This window comes from Sinocyclocheilus anshuiensis, unplaced genomic scaffold (assembly GCF_001515605.1).
Source record: "Sinocyclocheilus anshuiensis isolate Anshui unplaced genomic scaffold, SAMN03320099.WGS_v1.1 scaffold218, whole genome shotgun sequence".
Lineage (NCBI taxonomy): Eukaryota > Metazoa > Chordata > Actinopteri > Cypriniformes > Cyprinidae > Sinocyclocheilus > Sinocyclocheilus anshuiensis.
The window spans coordinates 66,427-92,137 of NW_015547665.1; the positions used below are offsets into that span (position 1 = coordinate 66,427).

General features: G+C 36.6%; 1 protein-coding gene across 1 annotated transcript; it reads right to left on the reverse strand.

Annotated features, from left to right (window-relative positions):
- Positions 1-15,795: 15,795 nt before the first annotated feature.
- LOC107702506 (protein ELFN1-like) lies at positions 15,796-18,240 on the reverse strand. The gene has a single exon (XM_016504848.1). It carries the CDS (start codon positions 18,238-18,240, stop codon positions 15,796-15,798), a length of 2,445 nt encoding a protein of 814 aa, XP_016360334.1.
- Positions 18,241-25,711: the final 7,471 nt, after the last annotated feature.

Sequence of the window (25,711 nt, forward strand, 5' to 3'; positions counted from 1 at the left end):
TGGCAAAATCAATTCAGAAAAACAGCTACTATGCGCAGACTCATGCACACTCTCTTAAACTGGCATTGCTCTCTTCCTGTCACTTTTAGCCTGTTTTCACACTTTCTCCTACCTTTTTGGTTCTTTATTTAATATCATTTGTTTAACAATTCAGTTGGTCAAGCATCTTTGGCCTTTTAAATCCCTGAACCCTCTCTCCTTCTATGATACCCATTTCCTCTCTCATCACACATTTTTATATTTTATCATTTATCATCTTGAGTCGAGTAAGCTGGCCTCTCATTGGTTATTTATGAACGTTTTTGTTTTTCATGAACAGTTGTTATATAAGTCATAGCTTTAGGGTGGAAAAGGCTATATATGCTAATGAGGAGCTGTAAATGAATAAATAATGAATATTTGAGAAGCTTTGAATAGGGTCTGGCTGCAGACATGCACTCTCAGACACCTGTGCTTCCGCAAGTGACGTCACGTGCAATCTTTTTTTATTTTATTTATTTAATTGAATCTCTCAACATTGATGCAAATTTGGCGATTCACAAATGAATGGCAGGCAAACTTGTGTTTGTGACATAAAAATGTATTTGTGAATATGTTTTTTATTTGCAAATCTCATTTTATTTATTTGTGAATTTCATTAATGTTTGTGAAACTCAGATTTATTTGTGGATCTCATTCTATTTATTTTTCAATGTGTTTAAATTTTGGTAAATCTCTTTACATTTATTTGTGGATCATAATATATTTATTTTGGAATAATGCAACAATTCTACCCCCGTACAGGGTCCGGCATGTCATCTGTAGAACAGCAGAATATGAGCACAATGCGTAAAGTCTCTCGTTAAGCGTTTTCCTTAAACCACTTAAAATGGCTTAATGTATTAAGATTTTATTAAGAAGTGCTATTAAAAATCTAATTTGAATTACAATTTATATACAGTACACTTAAACATTTGAATGCCATTGCATTAAATAAAAATTATATGTAATTGTATTATTTAAAGAAAACGTTTCATTATTTATGTAATCTAATAACAGATTAAAATACTAAAGGAAAGGAAATCTATAAATTGCAAGTTTAAAAATCTAAAAGAAAGGCAATATCAATATTACAAACACTTTAAGCAAAATATTTATACGTTTTTTTAATACATATAAAGAGTGTATGTATGTGTTTATATATACATGTTTATATAGTGTTTTTAATTACTAATTAATTAGGGTCACTGTATTTTCAGCAATTGTTTTTGTATGTAGATGGCAAAAGGTGCCACTGTTTTTATACAAAAACATGAAGATGAAGTCCAGTTTTGCATACAAAAACATGTGCAGCATAAAGTGTCCCAGTCCTTAAATTGTACTGCCATGTATGTCAACATTTATGCTAATTCTCTTTTGAGACCAAAAAGGAGGTCACAAACCGTTCCCCAACATGTGGTCTCCCATGCTGTGAAAATTGTCCATCTGTCAAAGCATCCATGTGTTTCTTCAAAGAGGTTTGGTGGTTGCGAGAGGTATGAGACTAGCGATATCTTTTCTATTGTGTGCCTTATCTGATCTTAGTTTGCCGTGGCATTTGAAACTAGAGAGGGTGCCATGCTGGGTCGCTCCCTCTTGCATTGCCACAGAGACAAACATTGAAGCAGACAGAGACGGGTTCTCTCGATAGACGCAACCCCTGTCACTCAAACTCTGTGATAAGTGGATTTGAACATGATTTGAACAGGCTTGCTGCGTTTGGGTATTTTTAACTAGTGCAACTCGAAGAGTGAGAATAGGCTTTTGGTAAAATAAAGATTAATGCTGCGACTAGAAAGTCTGCCTGTTTGCTTTTGGATCTCACTTATCTTTCTAGATAATAGTGGGTTTTGCTGTATTTGATTCCTCTTAGGCTTACAGTAAATGTCGTACAACTTGATAACAGTACTTGTGATTATATTAGCAGCCATAAATCCTGCACACTCAACCTCTTCTTTTCAGTCTCTATCTCTCCCAACATACACACAAAGTAACGTTAGATATCACTAGACCACAATCACATTAGCTCGGCTAGCCAATCGTGGCAGTTCACCATGTTCCAGAGGAGGTTTGAAGCGGTGTTAGAGGCACCCTAAAAAGATTACAGAGCCCCAGAAGGAATTTTCTTCATCCTTCATTTTTCTGCTTTCCTGTCGTTCCTTTTGATCTGTTTACCATTTCCTTCACTTTCTCTGCTGCAGGGCTTTATTGTCTGACTGTACCGAATCACGCGCCGTCTGATTCAAAGATTATATCCAATGAAATGACGTTAGAGGTTTCTAAAGGAATCTGTACCTCATCGTAATGTTATCGTATGTCTTATAAGACAGCTGAAAGTTTGAATGAATGTGTTGCTCATGATCTTCGAAATGTGAAGGCTTAAAATTGAATTTTTTGTTGCAGTCAAATATAAATTGTTCATGATTCAGTCAGCTCCTTCTTGTTGGATATTTGGCCGTTTAACTGCCAAACCATCTTTTTCCACTGACTGTTAAAAAAGTATTAAAATATATCAATATTAAGCACAGCTGTTTTCAATATTGATAATAAGAGATGTTTTTTGAGCAGCAAATCAGCATATTAGAATGATTTCTGAAGGATCATGTGACACTGACTGAAGACTGAGTAATGATGCTGAAAATTCAGCTTTGTATTACAGGAATAAATTACATATATATATATATTCAAATAGAAAACAGTTCTTTTAAATTGTAATATTTCACAATATTACCATTTTTGATCAAATAAATGCAGTCACAGTGAGCATGAAAGACTTCTTTCAAAACATAAAAAAATGCATGTATTCCTTAAATTTGTTAATCTCTTAATGTCTTTAAAAAGTCTTGAATTTACCTTCATAAAACCTGCAGAAACCCTGTAATACTTGTTTTTATATAACGGTTAACAAATGCATAAACTTGTTTATTATTATTAAAAACATTTTAAAAAAATCGTAAGTATTCGAAACTTTTGACTGGTAATGTATATATGTAAAATTAAGAAAAAATAAATGTATGAATGTGCATGCATACAGAATAGATAGATAGACAGACAGACATAGGTTGCCGACCTTCAAGAAGTTTATTTTAATTTCATTATTTTTTTGTTTGTTTGTTTTTGGTCACTACATATCTCAAACGTAAGTATGGGATTTTTATGATAATAGCATGATTGAGTTTGTTTGTCCACACAAATGTTACTTTCCAAGATGAATCCAGAGAGTGAATGAATACTACTGTGAAAATGAGCCATTACACACTCCATTATTCCAGCTCATTCTTTAACTCTTTATTCTGCGCTCACTGTTCATTTCTCTCTTCCCTCAGGTCTACTGTCATTTATTAACGGACCGACTGTCTTTGCGTGAGAATTTTATGCCAGGAATAGCTTGGCAAGCTTAAAGGAATCAGTTGTAGGCAGCTGATGCAGATTAAAATAATGAAATAATAGACTTTTGCAGCAACTAGTGGAGGTATTCTTACAAAGATTTGGATTAAATGCTTAATTTTAGCAATGAGGTATAAGAAGTGTGATGTATTTTAAATATAGTGATGGCTAAAGAGCATTGTTAGGCATGACGCACAGCCGAGCACCTGTAAACCCTTTCAGACTGAACTGTGTTCACAATACAGTGTTTCTGCGGGTCCTAAATAGGTCTTTAAAAGTCTTAATTCGACCTTCCATAAATTAAGGCTTTAAAACCCTCTTAAATCATAGTAGAAAGTCTTAAATCCATTAAATCATGGCATTAAATGTTGCATGCACTGCATGCACTCAGTATTTTTTCCAATGCAAATATCTAAACATACATTAATCATTATACACTTACTTGAGATGCAAATGTAAAATTGAACACAACGAGGCGAGTGAAATGAAATGAAAGCTTTGTTTTCCCTTTTGTAATTGTGTATTTTTCGGACTCGATTGGCAGATATTTGTTCTTGTTTTAAGCATAAACTCACCTCATCTTGCTCAGCTGTACAGAAAACAAGACTTCTTATGTCATTTTGCTTCTCAAGTAAATGTTGTTTTTTAAGAATCTACACATTTGCGCTGGAAAACTAGACAAAAAAACAGCAGAAGAACATCACTTTTTTGCAGTGTGATCAGAAGGTACAGTAAAAGTGGTTTCCATATTCTAGCATTTGGAAGCAGAATTATTCAAGCCTTAAGCTACTTTTTTTCTTTATTAATTAAATTAATTAAAATTTAATAGAGATCATTTTGAAGTATTTTCAAACTTTGAAGTGTTGCTAATATAACTCATTGTCTGTTCCCTGGAGAATTACATTAAGAGAACATTGACATATTGTGTTCGCTTCAATTTATTCCTTAAATTTTGTGCTTGTCTGGCGGTGTTATGCAAATCTTCCCACAGTGACGTTGACATGTTAGAACGAGCCGTTTTAGGTAGGCGTGATTGACTCTTAACTTTTATAAAGAATATCTCTTTGGATTTGAGACTTTAGTCTTTGCAACTTTACAGATCTTCTTTATGCACCAAGAGCTTGTAACACTCCAAAGAGAAAGGAAAAATTGAAATCGCATCATATGACCCCTTTAAGCTGACTGTATGTATGTGGGTCACTGGCTGATATTGGTTTGTATTTCTTTCTTTTTCTTTTTAAGGGATGTTTTATAAGTGTATGTTTGTTTCAGAATGACACTGTTTAAAGGAAGTGTTTTAGGGCACATCAGTGTTGTTTTGTAAGGAGAGAGTGTGTGTGTGTGTGTGTGTGTGTGTGTGTGTGAGAGAGAGAGAGAGAGAGAGAGTAAAGGAGGGCGTTAAAAATGATCAGTGACTGTCCTTTAGTACGCAGAACTGTACTGTATGTTCTCTTTTGGGGACGGATCAGGGCTGCTGTTGCCATAGTGATTCTGGGTCACTACCATATTTGAAATGCTTTGAGAGACCAGCAGCCACTTTGATGTATCACAGTTTTCAAAATGTCTTGTAATAATTGACATTTGGGGCTTTAAAATAAAAGTTTTATGAATATTCCATTAAAATATAAAATTATATAAAAAATTTGCATATAAGCTACCATGGCAACAGCTGGGACACTTTAAGACATGCGTGTATTGTGTTTACGCTAGAGTAGCCCTCTATTGTAGAACGATAGGCTCTAGTGTATTATTAAAAGCTCATGTTGCTCAACCCAAGAACTATACATAAAATGTAGCCCGTATTTGTTATATGGCTGAAATACTTGATTCTGGTCAGTCTCTGCGATATATATATAGGCTACTTGTTATATTTACCATCGTCTGATATCGCTAAATAACAAACCGCTGCTACGTCCGTGTCTCTCATATCATACTGCGGTATCGATCTGTCGTTTTATCTCCTTTTTTTAAATGTAAGAGCAGCTGCAGCTATTTGTAACGTGCGAGGCATCCGGTTTCATCTGCTTCCAGTTATTTTACCTGTACAAAAACATTGTGTTATGATGCTTTGTATTGCAAACTGGTATTTGTTATCATATTATTTTAATATATTATCATAATTATAAACACACTGGTTTGTATCGCGCAAATACTTTTACAGTTTACTGCAATTAGTTATTTCTCTAGTGTTATCCCTACAGTATAGCTGTGGAAGCCTGTTTCTGCCACGGAATAAAAATATATTTATATAAAAAGTGAGTTTACATCCATGGCCGTGGGAACTAGGGGTGCTGAGGGTGCTGCAGCACCCCCCGCCGCAGGGCCTTGGTCTGACATTTTCCTTGTGCCCCTCGATCATCCCCAAGATACTTAGGTGCTCTAGTAGGCCTATCTGGTCAAACGCGCTCAAACCACTGTAGCCGATAACGTTTTAGGCAACGTTAGGCTACCATATTATGACATATATTTCAATAAGACTGAATTTGTATTTAACCTGATCATGTTTAATAAAAAGACATTTTAAGTTGAATTATAACGCCGCATGTCCTCGATTATTCAAACAACGAACAAATTATACAGCGAGCAAAGAACATTTACGTTATCAAAGAATATCACTGAATTCAGTCTAGACATGAGTGTAAGTACTCTAAAAAAGCTATAAGTTATAATCAGTGATGTTGTCTGCAGTGTATGATGAATTAGTCTCTTATTTACATCGCATGTACATCTGCACTATGTTGTTTCTGAGAGAATTCGCCAAAGTGCACTGACTAAAACTTTTGCTTATCAGCATTGATAATATTTAGTAAAATCCCCTAAAATAATAGAAATATGAAAGAAAAAATTCTTGAACTAAAATCACAAAAGCTCAAATATATATTGGTTCGCATATGACTCTGTCTTCATTTGTATGTTAATTTTTGTTTTGAGTTTGGGCTGTCTAAGAACTTTACATTTCTCAAATCGTTTTTTTTCCCCACAGAATAAAAAAAGTAGTTGTGACTTTATCTCACAATTCTGACTTCTTTCTCACAACTGAGTTTATATCTTGCAATTCTGAGTTTACAGTGTATACAATGTATATGCAACAGTTCTTTTATTTATCTTTATTTTTTTATCCTGTGGGTGAAAAAAGCTTCTCTATATAGTGGCTATTGAATTGGAAGTCACACATTCAACAAAAATAGCTAAATTCTGCATTTGTTATGTTGCTTGGCCTAGTTTTCTGTACATTGGTATGGATTACTTTTTTCTTAGCTTAAGTTTTAATATATAGGCAAAACTATACAACAATTTTGTAATAAAAATAATTTAATAATATTTGTTTTTCAATAATGACCAGCTGACTATATATTAGGCCTATCTCTTATATAATTTGTTATCAGTGTTCATACTTTGTTTGATTTAATTGTTAGGTTTTAACGAACCCTTAACCCTGAGTTTCCCAGAAGTGCAGCATTTGATCTAGATGCACCAGTGACACCAGTGTGGCCCTGACATAGGCAGGAGTTGAACCAGTGAGTACAGCGTCTCTCTTTGAGTTGCAAGCAAATACATTATGGCTCGAGCAAGAGCTGGTGAGTCGTCACTAAGGTGCTGTTTACAAGCCATTGTGAGATATTAAGCATGGAGTGTTTACTTAAACCTTCCACCATTCACTTTATGGAAATATCCATGATCCTCATATGATCCTGTTGCTGAGGATTGCATTGTTGAGTAATGCACTCGTTTGAGGTTTCTGACTGAAGAGAAACCGCTACAGTGGATTATTTCCCCACTGTGTGCCTTCTGATGTGGCCTGCAATATTTCATTCACGTTATACTGACCTTGAGGAGCATTAGAGCCATGACCATCCCTACATTCCTGCCTAGCTCACCAAAGAGGGATAATAATGAGGTAATCAGACCATCTATTTATGTACAGAATCGCTCACACATCAATTACATGGAGTGCATGGCCCATTTACTGTAATGTTACACTTGCTTTAAGTTGGCTAGTATTTCCTAGCCTTAGTATTCATTGCAGCAGTATGTTCAGACTTTTTTTTACTATACATTTTTCTTTCTAGCCTAGTATAGTGCCATTTTAAGTTTGAAAATGAAGGAGCAGTATGATAATACAACTTTTCCAGTACAAATGTATGCTTCCTGTTGCTCAAACAGCTGCTGGCAACGTAGAGGTCATGGGCTTGGTTTCCAGGGAATGCAAGAACTGAAGTACATTGAATGCAAAGTGAGGTGCTTTGTATAAAAGTGTACGCAAAATGCATAAATGTATAATGTCAGCATGAATTGGTTTTTGCATTTTGCTACCTGCTTGCTTTCAGAGTATGACGTATTTCCATATTTCCTGGAAAGGTAAATGACTTTAAAGCCTGTATTAGTAGTCAAGTCAAGTCACCTTTATTTATATAGCGCTTTATACAATACTGATTGTGTCAAAGCAGCTTTACAGTGTATTACTAGAATATATTTAGTTAATTTCTACATATACATTTTCGATGGTACAAATTTTACATATAAATTAACATTAATGTAGGTTAATAAATGATGTGAAAATGTTCAATGTTAGTTCATGATAGTTGATGCATTAACAAATTAAACCAATGTCAGCGGAAAAGAAAATACAGTCATGGTCAGAATTATTGGTGCCCTTGGTAAATATGAGCAAATGTGTCACGTTCGGTCCAAGGATGAGGAAGGTAGATGAAGTAATTCAAAAGACATGTAGTTTATTAGTCAAAGTGACTCAGGTAATCCAAACAAGAAGAAACACAAACAATACCAGACAATGAACTCAAGGAACTGAAGGACTTGAATACACTGAAGCAAATGAGATAATTAACTAAACAACAGGTGAACGAAATGAGTAATTAGACAGAGAAACAAGTCTAAAGACAAAACAAGGAAAACAAATCTAAAACGCAATGAAAACATGGGGGGGGGGAAACTGAACAAGTGTTTCAGAAGGCAAGTGTTAAAAATAAGCCTGCATTGTTTATCCTTTTGATATTTCATTCAAAAAATTCACACAAATCTAATCTTTCATTGAAGTTAAACCATTTATTTTTGGCACCCATTTATTCAATACTTTTGCAACCTCCATATCCAAGATATCTGCCAAGATATCTCTTGAGTCTTCTCCTATAATGCCTGATGAGGTTGAAGAACACCTGACAAGAGATCAGAGACCATTCCTTCATACAGAAACTCTCCAGACACTACAGATTCCCCGGTCCATGATGGTGCTTCTGCTCTTCAGTTCACCACACTCATTTTGTATAAGGATCAGATCAGAGCACTGGGATGGCCATAGCAGAACCATAATTTTGTGCTCAGTGACCCATTTTTGTGTTGTTTTTGATGTTTGTTTTGGATCACTGTCATGATGGAAGATCCAATCAAGACCCATTAAAAAATTTCTAACAGAGGCAGTCAGGTTTTTATTTGTATTTTTATTATTATTTTTATTTTATATCTGTTGCTGTTTGATAGAATCGGTTGGATGGATGGATGGATGGATGGATGGATGGAATGAACAAACGATCCGACCGACCGACCAACCAACCGACCGGGGTCCATTTTGGTTTCATGTTGACTGTGGTGATCAAGCTGTTTTTTTTTTTGTTTTTTTTTGGGGAAACATGGCATCTGTTTTTTGCTTGTTTATGGCAGTCTACCAGTTCTACTCATCTTGACCAGGATACTCTACAAGTTCAGCTGATCGTCTTAACCTTGTGCGCTCCTCATTTGGGAGTCACACTCATGGTCTTCGCGGTCAAAAGTGACCGGACACCTGAAATGTAACTTTTTTTTTTCTTCAGTAAAATCAATCTAATATAGTTTTGTTGAGTAATATTTATTCTTTTTTTGTATGTGTTTTGAGAGAATTTTTATGGTACTAATTAATATTTATGCAATAATTATGATACATTGTTCCCGTTGAAAATAGTACAACATTTTTTCCCCCTAATTTTTTGTAATTATTTTTCAATTACTGCAGTATTTCAGATTAAAATAGAGACTAGGCCATTAAAATCCAATTTTTGAAGGCAGAATAGCATCTCCTGGTGAGAGCAAAAAAAGAAAAACCTGTAATTTCTTGGTGTAACCACTAGATTCCTGTATAGGACTCTATAGAGAGGCTTGTGGATTCCCTAGTTGTTTTTTTTCATTCATTGGAACAGATTTGAAGTAATTTAGCATTACGTCACTTGTTCACCAATGGATCCTCAGCAGTGAATGGGTGCCGTCAGAATGAATGTCTAAACAACTGATTAAAACCATCAAAAGTTATCCACATGACTCCAGTCCATCAATGAATGTCTTGTGAAGAGGGAAGCATTCTAAAACCAAAATTGCTGTAGTACAATTCATTGCTGAACTAGAACAATAAATTGATAGTACAGAGTCTGAGGATGCGTTTCCCACACAGATTAAACAAACAAAATCTTTCCTTGGGGCTCTCGTGGTTTTAGTGAAAGTACAGGCTAACGGTGAGAACAGACATTCAAAGACTGTAATTAGGTGGTGATTACCGGATTGAATCTCACTGAACCCCATGATGTGAACTCCTACTGTAGCCAGTAACGAGTGGCGAAAGGTCACTGTCTCTCACAGCATATTGTTAAAAATACATCTTTATCAGTACTGACTGGAGGCTTTGTGAATATATAGGGATGTACGTTTGCTCTTTCAGACCTCAACAGCCTGATTTGATTTAATGGATACAGTGTATAATTATGAGATAATAGAGGATCAAATTTGCACCAAGCAGTTTTACACCTAAAAAAAGGAATATTACTTTTACCAGCTATGATGATTAAAATGTCACATGATGGACTCTCACATGAGACATACTTTCACAGCTGTGGAATAAAGAACGGCAAAGCAAAACACTAAATATGATGCTGCATTTACGCTGATATGTGACAGTGTAAATGATAGTGAGTCATAGACCTCTGTTCTGTGTTATTTGTTTAGGAGGGTGAATAAGAACCAGTGAAAATAAATGGGTACATTCCGATCACCTGAACTTCACAGGGTGTTTGGACAAATAAGATCCCAAGGTACTATACTGTATATAGGAATTGTGTACACTCAGTTTGAAGAGCACTATACATGGAAAAAAACACATCAGTATATCACTTCACAGTTAGTGGACCGGAAAAATTACACTTTGTTTTATAATGTACATGTATGTTTCAAAATGATGGAATGAGTAGGATATTTTTAATGAAATGAATACTTATATACAGCAACACCACATTAAATTGATCAAATGTGACATAAAGACATTTAAAATGTTCAAAAATTGCTGTTATCTTAAACTTTCTATTCATCAAAGAATCCTGACAAATGAACAGTTTCCAAAACATATTAAGCAGCACAACTGTTTTTGACATTGATAATAATGAGAAATGTTTATTGAGCCCCAAATCAGTATAAAATCATGAAGACTGTAGTAAAAATTCAGCTTTATAAACGGCATTATAAAATATATTAAAATGAAAAAACTGTTATTTTAAATTGTAATAATATTTCACAATATTACTGTTTTTACTATATTTTTATCAAATAAATGTAGACTTAGTGAGCATAAGAGACTTTCTAAAACATAAAAAAGATTGTTTTAATTGTAATTGCCAAAATTTATAGATATTATATTAATTTATATTTATGTAAACAGTTATATAATTTCATCATACTCAAATATCTGTGTTTGATGACATTGCAGGGCATTGAATGAATTGAACTCCAATAGACATCACCAGCTGACCATGTAGGAAGCATTGAACTCTGCATAGGGACACTCTTAATCAGAATACAGCTAAGTAAAACATGATTTATGTTGTTATAATAACACATCATAATTTGCATATAGTGTACTTTGTTTCTAACTTTTGTAAGTTCAATTGGGTGAAAAAGCAAAAACAATAAATGAAAGTGGTGTGTCTCCATCTGCTCGCTAGTTCAGTAGTCACTGCAGGGAGTCGGACATTGTCTGTCCTCTTATCAAAATCAGCATCCCAATGTTTAGTGAATTAAAACCATTGCTAGTCTCTAAATTGGTGTTCACAATATATTTATTCACAACATAGGGAATGGATTTTTTTTTTTTGTAAATAATGTGTGCTTTAAAGTAAAAACAGATACTCATGGACTTTAAATGGAACACAGTAGTGGTTTCAGGTGCACTAGCAGAGCTACTATATGCTTTTCACACATGACAGTGTCATAGGTGTGTTGAAAATGCTCCTTCAAAGGTACCTGCAAACAGGCTGTGATGGAGGAGGCCAGTGCAGGGTTGATATGACCTCCTCTGAGTGACAGGTGCAGTCGGTCAGCCTCTAGAGTGCTTGATAGAGTAGTCATGCCATCCCGTCATCTCCATCAGGAGCTGCTAACAATTTTACTTTGAATGCATACAGGTGCCTCATTTAGATAATTCATGCTTTTTGGAGAGATGTTTTACATCCTTTTAACATGCTACTTTGAGACACTTTTTACATTTGCTGCTTCTTTCAAAAACTAAATTATGGAAAAGGATTTTAACAACCACATAAAAAAGTGATGCTTTTTTGAGATTTGATCTCCTCAAGTTTTTTCTTGGTTATGCAAACATTAATGCAATATTCCATTTTATAATTTTGACAATATTCTTGGAAGTAGTAACATTTAAAAAATGTTAAACGAACATCCAACTAAATTGTTCCAGAAACAGTGCAATGAACTGTGTATAAATTATGTTTTTGTGCTATCGTTTTATGAGCATTATTAAAGACCAGATAACTTTAAATGATCATTCTATTAACATTTTTAACATTTGTACATGACTTTGAGAGAACCTTGTCAGCCAAATGGCCAAACCCTTCTAGATGGGTTTGCACATTTTTTCCTGACAGTGTAGACCATTTTGGTCAGCAAAAATAAATAAATAAATATATAATGAAAGCGGGAGTTCTGAAAAGTTACCTTTTTAATGATATCAACTTTTTAGATTGTTAATTCACATCAGTAGTGCAAATTCATTTACATTACGTGAGGCAAGTTTATATTAGGTTTGGGTTTTAGTTGCAGTCTGAATCAAGAGCTTTGCTTCTGCTGTATTTTTTAAAGAGCATCTTCACATCAAAACAATGTACAGTGAGGCTCAAAAGTCTGAGAACACTAGTGAAAATTCTTCTGTCTGTGTCTGTTTGTTTAATATGTTTCATTATAAATTATATTATCACAATAGCAATTTCAGGGAAAAGCTTAATTGAAAAATTATCCACAAGTTTAAAACCTGATAATCATGTTCTCCAGCATGATTTGAGAAGGTTCTGTCTTTCATGAAAGAGCATCAGGGGGAGGGTGTGACATTAGCTCCTGTTTTCTGGTATGGTATAAGTCTCTGAGACCCAGTAGGTTTCTTATAGGACACGCAATTACATTTCAGCCCACCTCAATGTGTTTGTGCTATTCTCATAAAAACACATCAGGAGAGTTACCTTAAGCTTCACAGCTGAACACTGCTTAAGACACAATATGTCTTTAAGAAAAAAGTATTTATTCTTTAAGAAATAAAACCATTTTTATTGTGCTCTTTGACATTTCCACCAGACATGAAAGCCCTTAGATCCATTCATTCCCTCTTACAAGTAGCCCATACATGTGGCTGTTTTCAGGCTGCTCTACATTCACCAAGTCATCTTCTTTCAACTTACTTTCAGTGTCCATGGAAAATCTGGAGTGCTACAGTTTGCAGTATAAGAGATGACAATCAACTCAACAGACCCATTAATGAGATACAGTGCATGTAAGTCGAACCTTAAAAATTGTGGATTTGCACTAGGGACATGCTTTTCAACGAGTATAATAATCAAATATTTAAGATTTATTTATGCACAAATGAAGGAAAAGATCAGAGAAATCTTCTGGGGGTTTAAAGACCACCATTAATTATACAGACATTTGGATTAAATAATTCTGTTGTCCCTATTATCATGCATTAGTCCAGTCTTGTAGGTGTTCATTTAGCTCAGAAATTACCTGGAATTGTCTAAACATTTTAAACTTAATTGTGTAACAAAACAGAAACAATTTTCATGTTAGGAACAAGATGAGAGTGCATGTTCAGGGCTAGGCTGCCACAGAGAAACAATCTCCAATTTCATACAATAAGCAATAAATCAGTTCAACAATCAGTTTGACAATGGCATTTTCATAAAAAAAAAAAAACAGTTGGCTAAATGAAATTGCTTAAAGGGGTCCTATTATGCTTTCTCGCTTTTTCAACTTTAGTTAGTCTGTAATGTTGCTGTTTGAGCATAAAAAAGATCTGCAAAGTTATAAAGCTCAAAGTCCACTTCAAAAGGAGATATTTTATTTAACAGAAGTCACTTTTCAAAAACTACAACGAACGACTCGTTTGGACTACAACGCATATTTTCCGGGATTTGTGATATCACAAATATCAACGAATGGGATGAGACCTGGTTGAGCTGCACTAGAGAAGGCAACAAGTGTTGTCACTATGTTGGATACGCGCTTTCCCAAGGCAGACGAACTTAGAGTGGTTACAATCATCCGGGTTTAAATCGCGCTCAAATTGATTTGATATTGACCCAATATTTACATTGAAGCTCGCAGGCGGCTATGGTAAGTGGCATGACATTTCCCGACCAGGCGCCGAGTGGTGCCAATCACAACACACACTGGCCCAGCTAACCAATCACAGCACATTTTGTATTCCAGAAGGCGGACCTTCATTTGATACAGGAACTATTCGAGCCGTTCATGCTAGACTGGGGAGAGAAGTGTTGTAATAATGTAAAATATGTGAAAAATAATGTTTTTCGAACAACCTAGTATGAGAGCCTGTTCTAGTACACCTCCAAAACAAAATCAAGACTTTGTAAAAGAGCATAATAGGACCCCTTTAACATATTTCTTCCATGAATTGCACACAACCTGACAAAATTCCAAACAATCTACCCGTGTTTTGGGATGATGGATATGAGTTTAAAAACAATGCTATGTGCACTCTAGGGCTTAATATTTGGTTGACAACTTTTCTGTTAGACATTTGACATGCACTTTGATTCAGATATAATTTAAATGTCATAATATTTCACTCCATGAAGCAGGGTATTGTAATGTGTGGTTTCACAGTACAGGTCTTAAATTTGTTTCCTCAAAATTTAGAGGCCAATTCCATTGTTCTAATCAGTAGAATCTAAATTGTCTATCAGCATTAATGGCGGTGAGAAAAAGATTATGCTATTAGGACTGCCTAGATCAGCACTTTAGACCTGGCTTAAAAGCCATAGATAACACAGCCCTGTTGAATCTCAGTAAAAAACAAACCCCACGACTGATTTAGCAAGGTCTTTGGGTTCACAGTGGTTTAAAGTAGGCATGTTGTAGCAATATCTTTGACTGAGACTGAACTATTTCTGAAGGTCTTGCAAACAAGAATCGAACTGGGTTTAAGCTGAACTAAGCCCTGTATACTTTTAAACTGATGTTGGAGAAAAATAGTGTTAACACGCAGTACATTCATTCTCCAGTATGCAGGATTTGCGTTGAGTTTGTGGGGTCCGTTTTCTCAGTAGCACTGCTTGAAGATCTGTTAATGAAATACAACAATAGAAAGCCAAAAACAGTTCTACCTGCACAGCTGTGTCTGTATGTAATCACATTGCAGGTGTAAGTCTTATGGACTTGAAACATTCATTGTATGTTTGAAAATGTAAACTTTACAAAAAAAGAATGGAGAAAGCATTAAGAGAAGCTTTTTTTTCTGAAAAGTTAATTTAAAATCCAGTAGAGGTGTGCTTCTGTAGCAAATTCATCAGTTGTCCATTGAACAGTCGCTAAATAAGGAAAAAAAAAGGAGCATTTTCAAAGTTGCACAGTCTGTATAAAAATCTAAGGTTGGGGAGAACAGTGTTCGGCAGACATTTTGAGTTGTATGTTTTTCCAAGTACACAACAGTCAATACTGTCACAGGACACGGCCATGCGATAACCAAAGATTAATTGTAATAAGAAGAAGAATCAATCTTAACAGTAATACTAGTAATCAATGATGGTCATGATGATGAGAATGATAATATAATAGTTTATTGTTATTTCCAATATATAAAAATTAAATGTTGAGTTGAGGTTAATACTGTTAAAAGTTTTCTATTCTTACCACTTGGCACGTACACTCACTGCAAGAACTATAGTACCTTTTATTTTGTTTTCATTCTCAAACAGAATGATTGAAAAGAGCTAGCAATACTTCTAAGCTATTTTTCTAAAAGTGAGTGCTGACTTGTCACTTAGTCATTGATACTGGCTGGTTTGGTCCAGAGATTTGTGTGGTCTTCTTTAATTGAATGAGCTATAAAAGCGGCAATCATGATTTCTGCTGAGCAGAGACTCCTTTCCAGTAGTCCAGAATGTCATGTAGGTCCTCATCTTTGGCAAACTGTACTTTCCTCCTTAATGCATGACCTGCGGCAATGTACTCTTCCTCATCCCTGTGACGTTTGCGGTGGAGTTTAAAACGTTCCCACAGGTTAAGAGAAGGCCTACAGCTGTACTCAGGACTGGAATAGCCGCTCAGGTTGTGGTACTGTGGTGAGCGCTGTGAATAAGACTGCTCCCGTGGTTTGGAGCGTGTCAGCGGCTCCAGAATGGATGACTTCCGACTCCCCGACACCTCTATCGACTCCTCTATGTGGTGGGGACCAGGGTAGGAGTGCCTGTGTTCACTGTATTGTCGAATCCGCTCCGCCTCTGCCCTCAGGATTGCAGCGGCTGGAGTGACTGTTATGATTCCTGACTCATTGAGCGGAGATGCCTTCTCAATATATTTGGACTCTGATCTGTAAGCTCCTTCAGAACGGAAAGAGCGTGGACTGCGCAGTGAACCACTCGAGGATGTGCTCGCACGCTTTTGTGGGACATCCATACTGTGGTGCCTCTGTAGAGGATGATGGTACCCTCCTTTGTACACTGGAGACAGAAAACCAGACTTGCCTGGTGGATGTTCTGATATAAGGACCAACTGCGGCTCCGCTGTGGATACGGCGCTGGATTTTGCAGCCTGGAATGATATTGAATCGGATTTGAGTGCATCGATGCAGTTGTTGATGATCTGGTTTACTTTGTCCACTTCTTTTGCAATAGTGGATATCTCTGCAGCAGATCCCTGGTTGGTTTCTGATGGAGGAACGCTGCATTCTCTAATGCTGCGCTCTGGCTGCTCTGATCTCACTTCCATGTAATTCCCTTTTGTAGTCTTTGGTGTCCCAGAGATCTCTTGCATCTTATACTGATCTGTGTCACTGGCAGTTGGCAAGTATGGCATCCTTTGTACTGTTTCACCAGTGGACAGAATTTGTTTCTGTGACAGCTGTGATATAGTTCCTTGTTCCAATTCAGTACCATACTTCATCTCGATCAAGTTTCTTTTCATCTTTTCCAGCTTCTTGCTCTTTGGCTCATCTTGTTGTTTGCGCTTTCTCAAGCAATGACACACTAAACCCAGGACGATCAGCATCCCAAAGAGACAACCGAGGATGGTCATAATGTAATGAGTGGTAGTTGAATCATTTGCCACATGTTCTTGCAATGTCCTTGGTCCTGTAGAGATGGTGAGGCAGGTGTGGTTGAATCTCAGTGAATTACGAATGGATACCACACAGTATGTGTAGTTAGTGTGAGATTTAAGGTTCTGTAACTCAATGTCTTCTCTCTGGCTTTTCAGGTTTTGGATATCAGTGAAGAAGCTGTTATTATACAGGACAAGGATGTACATTTTGCGAAATGGATTTGGAATCTGGATGGTGATTATTGCACTTGTGTGGGTAACTTCTTTTAGTTTCATTATAGGACGTGCATCTGGATCCAGAAAGGTGGGGCTGATGCTTATGGACTCCTCTGGAAATGTTCCTGAGGAACAATCATCCAGTCCGCAAGGGCTCAAATCAGGCAACATTGTGGGAGTGCTCCCATCTGAAGATCCATGAAGATATGGCGTCACGTTGTCATCAGTGCAGACAGAGGAGAGCGCATGGAAAGCATTCCGAAATCTTGGCATCTTGGGGTTCTGACTCAAGAGATTGTAGCCTGAAAAGCCAGAAGGTGTGTCACACACCATCCGCTCACTCGTCCGGTTCGGGAACGCAGCAAGCCAGCGCAGGAATCCCAACAGCTCACATGAGCAACTGAATGGGTTTGCATAGAGCTCACACGTTGTAAGCTTCGATAGACCACGAAATGTAGCACCATCCAGTTGCTGAATCCTGTTCATGGAGAGGTCTATGTTTTCTATCCCAGGACACTCCCAGAAGGCATTGGCTGAGACGGTTTCAATCAGGTTAGCCTGAAGATAGAGGTACTGTAAGCGTCCCAATCCTCTCAGCATCCCCTCTGTCAAGTTCCTTAGCTTGTTAAAGCCAATCTGCAGCACTTGAAGATTGAATTGGGCAGAGAAAGCCCCATCTTCTATATAAGAGATGTAATTCTTAGTCATATTCAGGTATGTGAGATTTCCAAAGCGACTTAAGGAAGAAAAGTGGATGCTTCGAATCTTGTTCTCATTGAGTCGCAGGTCAACAATTGTACTGTTAATATGCGATGGAATATTTTCATATGGTGGCTGGTTCTGGCTGCAGATTGCCAACCACACAAATCCCTTTTCCCCTTCAATCAGCCAACAATCACCTTGAACAACAGGCACCCTCGTCAACGAGAGGAACACAAGGGCCATAGCCCAGCAAAGTAAGGCACTGGTCACCATACCTCCTCCTTGTCCACTGGACCCAGGAAAAATGGACATCTGTGCTTCAGCCATAGCTCCAGCAGGTTTTGTTGTTTACACAGGTTATTATCTTTAGCAGTATTCCACTGGCTTTGACTGTAATTGGATGTTACGTTGAAATCACATGGATGATTGTTCAGTTCTGTTAGGAACATCAGCTTGAGAAAAAGGATTATTGTTTTCTTCTGTTCACTGTACACTTGGTGTCTTGTCACACTGGAAAGGAAGCTTCATTCATGACCAGTCTTGTTTGTGTGCAATAGCTTTTCAGAACGAATCTAAGCATTCCCATGCATAGCCTCCCACAGGGCAGGAAGTGCTTGTGTTTTCTGAGGACCTCATTTCTCATCAGATACCCGCTCATGACCAGATTTTCATATTGCGTCCTGCAGAAAAAAATAAGAAAGAACATGATTATTGATAATTGAAAAACTAGGTCAAGTCGTAACAATGCTCCCACAGTGAGAGTAACAAGAGTACAAAATTATATAAATGTGAATATTTTGCTCAGCGCATTATAAAATAACCCCCTTGCCCAAACTTAATGTCATGGAGCTTGACAATTAACTCCAAATGAACACCCACTACTTCCATTGTACCTTAATCTCCTGCTATTAACGATGATACCAAGTGCAGAATATTGTCTAGTGGCATTTTTAAGCTATTTTTAAAAAGTCAATTTTTGTTTAGCTGACGCCATGTTTTTCATGTGTAATCATTATGTTTGCTCACCTACTAAGAGCTAAACTTAGCACAGATCAATCACACACAGACACTCTCGCACGCTCTCCAAGGCCAATTAACGACTAACAGCTTAGCTCATCCTGATAACACAAACACACTCTATATAGAGAAGTGTTTACTTTTACGTCTATCCACCTTATTAGCTTTTGAGACCCTCCACTTGGTTAATTAAGGGAAACCCTTAAAATAGACTGCTTTTTTAATTAAAGCATGACCTAAATCAAACAATTGCTAAAGAAAGAACAACATACACTCTTAAAAATAAAGGTGCTTCAAAAGGTTCTTCAAGCGATGCCATAGAAGAACCATTTTTAGTTCCACAAAGAACCATTTAGTCAAAGGTTCTTTAAAGAACCATCTCTTTCTTACCTTTTTGTAATCTGAAGAAACTTCTTTCGCCACAAAGAACCTTTTGTCAAACAAAAAGGTTCTTCAGATGTTAAAGGTTCTTTATGGAACCATTTAGACAAAAAGGTTCTTCTATGGCATCGTGAAGCACCTTTATTTTTAAGAGTGTACAGTAACTGAATAGTTGTTTTAGATATGGAGAATATATTGCATGTGCCTCTCTTTAAAGGAAATGGTGTTTTGTTTGTACTCAAACATTTCAATAATTGCTGTCATATGAGATACAAATCCTTCAGAGTGTATTGGAAAATTTCTTGTGAGTCCAAACAGAGTGTGTTTGGACTTGCTTTATTAAAGTAGTGAAAAAGCAATATATCATCATCAATTAGATAATACTGGTGCTATTATCTAGTTCATGATGATGAATTGGATTTTCACTGTACTTTGATTAGTTTTAGCTGTTTTTACATTGAAAAGGCCGAACAACTAAGGCTACGTCCACACGAAGCCAGAGCTTTCCCTATCCGATCTTTTTTTCCCCCTCGTCTCAAGAAATATCTGCATCCACACGAAACCACAAAACCGACACAAAACGATGTAGTATACATGCCAGACCAGTATGTGGCGCTGTATTTCTGCCAGAGAGATACACTAAAAATGGAGAAGACGACTTGGACTATGCTCATAAACCTTGCGCGCGGTACACAAACGAACATGGAACAATACATTTATTAATCTGTGTTAATGTTAGTTAATAAAAAGACAATCGTTCAGTGTTTGTTCATGTTTTTGTTGCTGTTACGTGATGTAGCGGTGTCTGACTAGGGGCGAGACGTGGGCTGATGACGTCATCGTTTCAGAAAATATACGGATTCGCTGTCCACACGAAAACGCAAGGACGGCGTTTTCAGATTTATCCACTCTGGGAAAATATCGGTTTCACTCTCTCAAAACGCCGGATCCGTGTGGACGAAACGCCTATACGATACAAAATTGATGCGTGTGGACGGGGCCTAAGTTATATAATATGAAACATTACATAAACAATAAATTACAAAAAAAAAAACATAAATGTAGGAAGTAACAGTGCATTTGATTGCTTTTTTCTGGACTTGACCTGTACATTTTTATTAACTACCTTATTTTTTAAACATGTTTGGCTTGTAACAGGAGAGAAGACTCATGCATATACTGTACAGTAGCTGTGGAGAAATCTACTAGGAAAAGGTTACCACTAGAACATTCAATTTTAAGAAAGGGGTGCTGTGATTATGTGATGGATAAGTAGTGCTTTGGTTAGTGCTGCTCTATAGATTGTACATTGTATTGCCGGTGCAATCCATGCTGCTTAAATGGGCCAGTCTGATGATGGCGGACATTTTTCTTCCTTTAAATCCTGCTATAATTTCATTGTACTGTATGGGCTGTCTGGGCTTCAAATTGACTGGCTTCAAAGTCCCGGTGCTGTCTATAGCCTGTGTGTGTGTGTGTGTGTGTGTGTGTGTGTGTTTGCAGGCCCATTTCATGTGAATGGGAAATGGGTAATGCTGTCTGGTTGACTTCTGACAGTTTACAAAGTGCTCGTTTCACACGAGCATTGTAGACATTAGAAGAGGCATGCAGGAGTAGAGACAGGGTGAAAGGAGAGTTCTTTAACATGAATCTTTCATAGCGTTCAAACTGTTGAATATGCTCACTTCACAGTGTGTAAGGAGTTGCACACCATAGTACGCTGTGTGCCTCAAATACAAAGAAATCGCTGTTCCCCTAAGTACCAACTACCAGTGTTTTAAATATCTATGTATTTGTTTATTTATTGCATATATACTCTCATCTGTCTCATGCCATGTTTTATGTTGCTAGGTATATTAATAATATATACATGTGTGAACACACTTATGCACATATCAACTAACTCAAAGCATCACTGTTTTACTTTTTCCAGAATTACCACTAACTATATATATATTATATAGTACAGGTGCATCTCAATAAATTAGAATGTCGTGGAAAAGTTCATTTATTTCAGTAATTCAACTCAAATTGTGAAACTTGTGTATTAAATACATTCAATGCACACAGACTGAAGTAGTTTAAGTCTTTGGTTCTTTATTCTAATTTATTGAGATGCACCTGTATATATATTAGATTACAGAATATCAAACCAAATAGCATTTGTAAGCAAATTTGATTTTTTTTTCTTAAGTCACGTGTCTGAACAATATATCTACACTTTTCTTTTTTTTCTCCTTTATTTAAATGCCATTTGGTTTAGTATTTTGAATGAAATGCAATGACATTCATCCATTTGTGAGTGCAATTCGGGATGAATAAAAATAAGAATTCAAGGGGACTATTGCACTCTGTCAGAAAGATGTCATTTTATTATGCATGCTGAAAATATCTTATATGAAATATTTGTTGTGAATGTTTCAGAAAGATTTATAGCTGACAAACCATGTTAGTATCACAATAGACCATTTTAACAGTGCAGTCATCATGAGTACAAGCCTTTGGCTCCGTCATTCGCCCCAAAATACTTATCCTGCATGTCAAACCATTCATAAACTTCAAAGGAAATGGCTTATTGTGTTCGCTTCCATGAACTGACTGAGGCGTTCAAGCAGTCAGACTAACATTCAGTACTGCGTGTCTGTGTTCAAGTGTTAAAGAGGAAGGGATTGATCGTGTGTGTGTGTGTGTGTGTGGGTGTGGGTGTGTGTTTGGACTTAAATGTAGTTGCATTTGGCATAAAATAACACTCCCTTTTTATGATCAATAAACAACTGTGTGACTCTGTGACATTAGATTAAGCCACTAGCTCTGGGCAAACATAAGATAAGCTGTTTCCCCATATATTTTCTTTCCCTCTCCTTAGCTTCTCGTTTTCTAAGCAACTCAGGTTTCTGGGTGCAATTTGTGATAATGGAGACATTAGTCTTCTAAAACAGACTGTAAACATGTCAAGATGAATCAAACTGACATGAAGTGATTAATGTAATATGACATTCATTTACACGCTAATAAATTACGGCATCAGATATGGAATAGATGATGAGCAAATATAAAGAATCAGTTTATACTAATTTACATATCAGATATATGCACTGCTTATTCTGATTTAAAAAATATATATTTAGTGGTGTTTGCTAAAGTGAATATCACTATTATTGCTCAAACTTAAGGTTTTGAACAAAGATTTAACATGTATTAATATTTAATGCATTTGTTTAATACACTCTAAATAAATTATATAAATCATGCAGCTTGTTAAGGAAAGGTGTTTTTATATGTGTTTTGTATAGTGATTAGACTTACAATTGGACATATGTTGGAATCAAATTTTTTTATTTGAGAGCCACTTAAAAATAAAAAATCAATTAGTTTTGAGTGTATGGATTCAAAAATAAAAATGTAAATCAATAAATTGCTTTTAAATTGGCAACATAACATGTATTAAAAATTCATGTTTAAAATACTATAATATAAAATATAGCAATACAATAAGTAAATAAATGAAAAAAATCATAAATAAAACTGTTCTAAATTCATTAATTTATTGATCCCATGTGTTAACTGTCCAATGGCTTTTTAACTCAATTGACAAACCTACAAAAAAAAAAGCAATTAAAACGTCGATTTATTATTTTTACAGTTATATTTAATACTTTTTTGAACATAAATAAAATGTTTCAAATGTGTCTATTTATTTTATTAATTTTAAAAGTGATTTGTGATCTTTTTCTCCAGAGAAAAAGACAAAGCACATGAACAAATAGAGATTATACACAAGCACTCACGAAATTACTTAAAACGACTTCCCCTGTGGGCCTCCAAACATTCAGATAAACACTATACAGACTGCGGCATAAATGTGCAGTTGCTAATTTGTTTGTGTGTAGATGTGCATTGGAATGTGTTTGTTAAACTGAAATAATTGTGTAATGGCCAGTGTTTAGTGAATGGGTGTTCAGTGACACGTAATTGGACAAGGTTCAGGTAGCACAGCAAACACGCATATAGTTCACATCTGCTGAGTTCTTGAAACACCCAGAGGGAAGCCTTTTTGTGTGCCAATCCATCTCTGTCCTCGTCTGATTAAGAAAACAAGAGAAATCTAAATGTTTCAGTGACTCAGGAAATGCTTTTGAAAACAAGACATTGTATAGGGGCCAACTTGTCTGCGGGGACAGTCTCCATGGTTACTCTGCTTCTGGTGACAGGCACGGCTGCCCATAGGGCTATCTGATTTACACAGTTAAGATTAGACTGAAACTACAGATGGCGCAGAACTTCCTACCTAGTCAACGCCACAGTCTGTGCTGCAGACAAGAGACAAACATGAAGCAGTGGCGCATGTAGACATGATTGGGCGTCTTGCATGTACCATGTACACTCGCAGAAAAAAAAAAACTTACAAAAGCTGTCACTGAAGTGGTACCTTTTCAAGACATACACCTTTCTACAGTGGGTATAGAAAAGAATCACACCCCTTTAAATTAATCACATTTTGTTGCTTCACGGCCTGAAATGAAGACGGACACAGTTTTTGTTTTATCCAGCTGTATTAACATCCAAGTGAAAGATATAACATATAAAGATATAACACCAACATGTCAGAAAGGAAAGAAAAAAAAACAAACAAAAAAAAAACAATCACTGAGTTGGAAAAAGGATCACCCCTCCTAAAAATGACTCGTAAACTCAATCAGGTGTAGCTAATCACCTCCTCAATGGCACACAAAGCCATTTGACTTTCAACTGTGATCGGCTGTGCGCTTTCCTGGAGCATTTCAGTCCTTGGTAGTACAACTGAAGCAAACAATCAACTATGGTTGGCAAGGCACTGTCAAAAGATCTGCGGGATAAAGGCTTTATCAATGCCTAGAAGCACAGTGAAGTCTATTATTAAGAAGAGGAAGGTATTTGGCACAACACAGACCTCCCTGGATCAGGACGTCACTCTCCTCAAGAAAGGCCACATGCAGTCACGACTGAGATTTGCCAAAACGCACCTTGAGGATTCTGAGGCAGATGAGACTACAATTTAATTATTTGGCCTCAACACCAAGCGATATGTCTGGTGGAAATCCAATAAAGCTCACCATCCAAGTAACAGCATTCCTACAGTAAAGCATGGAGGTGGTAATATCCTGTTATGGGGGTGTGTCAGGATGGAAGGAAGGAAACATGGATGGGGCAAAACACCATCAAATTCTTGAGGAAAATCTCCTGGCCTCTGCCAGAAAGTTGTCAATGGGAAGCAGGTTTACCTTCCAACATGACAATGACCCAAATGGCAAAATTGACCACACATTGGATAAAGGAGAAAAAGGGTGAATGTCTTTACATGGCCTAGTCAGAGCCCGGACTTCTGTGGAATGACTTGAAGACTGCAGTCCACAAACGGTCACCATCAAATTGAACTGAACTTGAGCAGTTCTGTATTCCAGTAATATAGTGTGTTTGATCAAATATTGTGCTAAGAAAGCACTTCTGAAGCAGTGAGTATGCTAGATCCTCCCTCTAGAGGAAGCCATTTGCAATCACAAGTCATTAGGAAAGCTGTCAGGAAGTGGATTTTGCTACATAACAAGCATCCAACTCATGTACTCAGGAGATATTTGTAAATCACACATGAATTGGACATTTTTCCAAGCCTTTGTTTTAATGTGTGTGTACTTTTTTTGTGATCGAGAGCCCATGAACAAACTGAAATAGCAGGTTTTATGAATATAAAATAAATTGTACACACATTGAATTAAAGTGCCTAGGATTATTTTTTTTTTTTTTTTTTTTTTAATGAATAAATTTTTTTCTGACATGTTGGTGTTAAATCTTTCACTTGGATGTTATAAGTTGCACTGAGTAAATGCAGCTAGATAAAACAAAAACTGTGACCGTCTTCATTTCAGGCTGCAAAGCAACAAAATGTGATTATTTTATAGGGGGTGATTCTTTTCTATACCCACTGTATTTACCCATAAATGGTGCATTATGGTATCTTAAAGGTATGTATCTTTATGCCCGGTTCAGATTACACAATTTTAGCCCAATTTTGCCACGATTTGCTTGACATAGGGTGTCGTGGGGATTCGTAAACGACAATGGGCGTCGGGACGCAAGATGCCATCGTTTCAGCTTGTGTAGTGTGTTATAGTGGACGACAACCGATTCCGCGTCTGCGATGCTTCACGACATCACGACAGAAAGACTAGCATGTTTAATTTTTTTTCCGTCGTCCACGACGAGTTCTGTCACATTGGTGACGTTGACCAATAGCAGCACAGAAGCTCTTTCATACACCGGTTTCAAACATGGCGAAACGAAAGAGAGATGATGGTGCTGCTAGGTGGAATTATGAGATGGAGGAAAGGTTCGTGGAGCTGTGGCAACAGTACTCCTGCCTGTA